The sequence below is a fragment of the Rhinopithecus bieti genome, unplaced genomic scaffold, assembly GCF_001698545.2.
Source record: "Rhinopithecus bieti isolate Rb0 unplaced genomic scaffold, ASM169854v2 scaffold_49762, whole genome shotgun sequence".
Lineage (NCBI taxonomy): Eukaryota > Metazoa > Chordata > Mammalia > Primates > Cercopithecidae > Rhinopithecus > Rhinopithecus bieti.
The window spans coordinates 972,668-976,597 of record NW_016819845.1 but is presented as its reverse complement, the minus strand read 5'-3'; the positions used below and the strand labels follow the sequence as shown (position 1 = coordinate 976,597).

General features: G+C 41.9%; 1 protein-coding gene across 1 annotated transcript in view; it reads left to right on the top strand.

Annotated features, from left to right (window-relative positions):
- LOC108519998 (60S ribosomal protein L26-like 1) overlaps window positions 1–3,454 on the top strand; it is a 4,049-nt gene extending 595 nt beyond the window's left edge. Inside the window, exons 2-3 of the mRNA XM_017859271.1 lie at window positions 1,868–2,008; window positions 3,099–3,454. Coding sequence (XP_017714760.1) covers window positions 1,868–2,008; window positions 3,099–3,227 — 270 coding nt within the window. The 3' untranslated portion in view covers window positions 3,228–3,454. The remainder of the gene's footprint in view (window positions 1–1,867; window positions 2,009–3,098) is intronic.
- The last annotated feature ends 476 nt before the right edge of the window (window positions 3,455–3,930 follow it).

The following is a 3,930-nucleotide window of genomic DNA, read 5'->3' as shown; positions in this document are numbered from 1 at the left end:
CGTCTCAAAAAAAAAAAAAGTTCCCTTAGCTTTCCATCCCCTCAAACATCTATCCCCTTCTCGTCTTCAGAGCCAAGCTCCTTTGGACTGTCTTTTCTCACCTTCACCTTCTCACCTGGTACACTCATCACCTTACTGTAAATGGCTTCCATCCCACCGCTCACTGAAGGTGTTCCAGCCACAGCCACTGGTGATGACCTTGTTGTCAGATCTGTTAAATACCTTACCCTCTCTGTACTTGATGGTCCCGCAGAATTTGGCATTCTTCTCTTGGCTGCTCTAACACCACACTTGCATGGTTTCCCATTCTCTCTGGCCACATTAATTTCTCACAAGCTCTTCCAGAATGCTGGCTTTTCTCACATGTGTATATTCTGCCCTTTTCTCATACCATCAGCTCCTTGAGCAAAATGAAGCTTCTAATTGCCTCTCTGTGGATGACTCCCACGTCTCTATCGCTGGCCCAGTTGGCATTCCAGCTGTGTCTGAATTATCTATTAGAATGTCCCCAGATGCCTCAAATTTAGCATGTTCCAAACTAAACTATTTCCTCCTAAAATATGGGGCTTCCCCTATGTTCCCTGCATCTGGCAAAGGCATTTCCATCTACCTAGTTGTCCAAGCCAGACTCTCAGTATCATCCTTCCCTCTTCATCCTCACCTCTCCAGTCCAGTCGATCAGCCCTGCCTCTGTGCGTGGTGTTTAATAAGCTCTTGCAGCTGGGCATGGTGGCTCACACCTGTAATCCCAGCACTTTGGGAGGCCGAGGCAGGCGGATCACTTGAGGTCAGGAGTTCAAGACCAGCCTGGCCAATATGGTGAAACCCCATCTCTACTAAAATACAAAAGTTAGCCGGGACTGCTGGCATGTGCCTATAATCCCAGCTACTTGGGAGGCTGAGGTGGGAGAATCACTTGAACCTGGGAGTTGGAGGTTGCAGTGAGCCAAGCTCATGCCATTGCAGTCCAGCCTGGGGACAGAGCGAGACTCTGTCTCAAAAAAACATAAAATAAAATAAGCTCTTGCTTCCAAGGAAACCCTAATCTAGTTGGTTTTTTAATAGAGTAGATTTTAGTACAGTAAAACAGTCCGTGAGATTTTAATTTTTTTCTGACTTTAAAATATTTGTATAAATGTAGAAATCTTGAAATTTAGAAGAATATAAATCTAAAAAACAGTCATCTGTAATCCTACTTCCTGCCTAATGGCAGCTGTTACCAATATTTATATATATTTTATCCCACTGTGTCATGCGATATATATGAAATGTGTGTGTATATATACATATATGTATGTGTGTATATACATATATGTGTGTATATACATATATGTGCACATATGTAATATATTATATATATACACATACACACATACAGGTTGAGTATCTCAAATTCAGAATATTCCAAAATCTGAAACTTTGAGTGTCAATGTGATGGTCAAAGGAAGTAGTCTTTGGAGCTTTTGGGATTTCAGATTTTCAGATTTGTGGTGCTTAGTGAGTAATGCAGATATTCCAAAATCCCAAAACCCTAAATCCAAAACACTTCTGGTCTCAAGCATTTTGAATAAGGGATACTTGACGTATATATACATATAGTTCAGAGTGTATTCTATATGTAGTTTTGTATTCTCCTTTTTTCTCTAAAGCTCATATCGCACATTTCTGTGGGATTCAGGTAAAAAAATCTCCACCCAGCCATAACACAACATAGATTTATACCAGACAAGTAGCTAATTTTGGCTGCCAGGATTAAGCTGCTTTTGTGCAAAGTTATATGTTTAGCCCATGTGTTCCTGATGGTTAGCTTCCTCATTATGATCATGCATTACAAATGGAGGGGATTCTCTTTTGTATTTTCTCTTAGGTAGTTCGAGGACACTACAAAGGTCAGCAAATTGGCAAGGTAGTCCAGGTGTACAGAAAGAAATATGTCATCTACATCGAGCGGGTGCAGCGTGAGAAGGCCAACGGCACAACCGTCCATGTGGGCATTCACCCAAGCAAGGTATGATCAAGGACTGAGTGGCAATAGCAGCCATGGAGTGTGTCAATACTGTTAAAAGTTATTGGTGTTCGGTACTCCCTGCACAGGTGGCTGAGGCAGGCCACGTGGACTTGATTGATTCAGTAGCTTTGTGATATCATCAAGGATCCAGATTTTCTTCTCTTTTCTATTTTGCCTTTCTTGGTGATGGTGTCCTTTTTTTTTTTTTTTTTCTGAGACGGACTCTCACTCTGTCACCAGGCTGGAATGCAGTGGCACGATCTCGGCTCACTGCAACCTCTGCCTCCTGGGTTCAAGTGATTCTCCTGCCTCAGCCTCCCGAGTAGCTGGGACTACAGGCACCCAACATCACGCCCAGCTAATTTTATGTTTTAGCAGAGACGGGGTTTCACCATGTTAGCCAGCATAGTCTCGATCTCTTGATCTCGTGATCCACCTGCCTTGGCCTCCCAAAGTGCTGGGATTACAGGCGTGAGCCACTGCACCCGGCTGATGGCTGTCTAAGCTGGTTGCAAGAGGCTTCCAAGTGTTCCAGGCATCACTTCCTCCAACGTATAATATTTAGAGGGATAAGAGAGAATATATCTTCCTGTAGCCCTTATGCCTACCTAGTGGAACTGCTACTTCTCCTTTGTGTTCCTATTTTATATTGTGTTATAGGATCTGTTTTCCTTCCAGAGTTTCAGTTCCTTAAAAGTTGAATGACTGGCTGGGTGCAGTGGCTCTTTCCTGTAATCCCAGCACTTTGGGAGGCCAAGGCGGGCGGATCACGAGGTCAGGAGACCATCCTAACATGGTGAAACCCCGTCTCTACTAAAATACAAAAAAATTAGCAGGGCATGGTGGCGGGCGCCTGTAGTCCCAGCTACTCAGGAGGCTGAGTCAGGAAAATAGCGCAAACCCAGGAGGCGGAGCTTGCAGTGAGCCGAGATCACGCCACTGCACTCCAGCCTGGGCGACACAGCAAGACTCTGTCTCAAAAAAAAAAAAAAAAAAAGGCTGAATGGCTGAGGTCTGTCTTATGATGTCTATGTTGCTCAATAGCTGGTGGCGATGTGGCAATAAAGATCTGTTTTCTCACTCCCAACAGGTGGTTATCACCAGGCTAAAACTGGACAAGGATCGGAAAAAAATTCTTGAACACAAAGCCAAGTCTCGACAAGTCGGAAAAGAGAAAGGCAAATATAAGGAAGAACTTATTGAGAAAATGCAGGAATAAATAGAACCTGTTGTGCAACCACAGTTTAACCGGAGATTTTGAGGCTAGTGTATGTTTCTTTCGAACTTTTCAGAATCTCTCTGGAATATTTCATTTCCTGTTTTGCTACCTGTGGCTCTATAAATCTACTTTTGCAATTTCAATTAATAATTTTATGATTAAAAATGGGAAATGCTTCCTAATTCCAAATAGTATTTGCATTGTTTTATAAATAAATTCCACTTACTGGCCAGGCGCAGTGGCTCACAACTGTAATCCCAGCACTTTGGGAGGCCGAGGCGGGTGGATCGCAAGGTCAGGAGACCGAGACCATCCTGACCATTTATTATTCATAAATAAATAAATAAATAAATAAAATAAATTCCACTTACTATCAATTCCCCTTTGCCAGTCTTTTCCTATTTAATGTGTGGAATAGCAAAATCGCAGGGATAGAGTGAAATGGCCCTCCTCTTGCCTGGACCCTTGTGCCGATAGAGTAGAAAGGGCAGGGCTCTAGTCCTGAAAAAAAAAATATATAGATATAGAATAGATATAGAATAGATATAGATATAGAATACATATATATTCTATATAGAAATATATACATATAAAACAATATATATATGTATTTATCTATATAGAAATACAGATGATTGATTGATAGATGGATGGATGGATAGATAGATAGATAGATAGATAGATAGATAGATAGATAGATAGA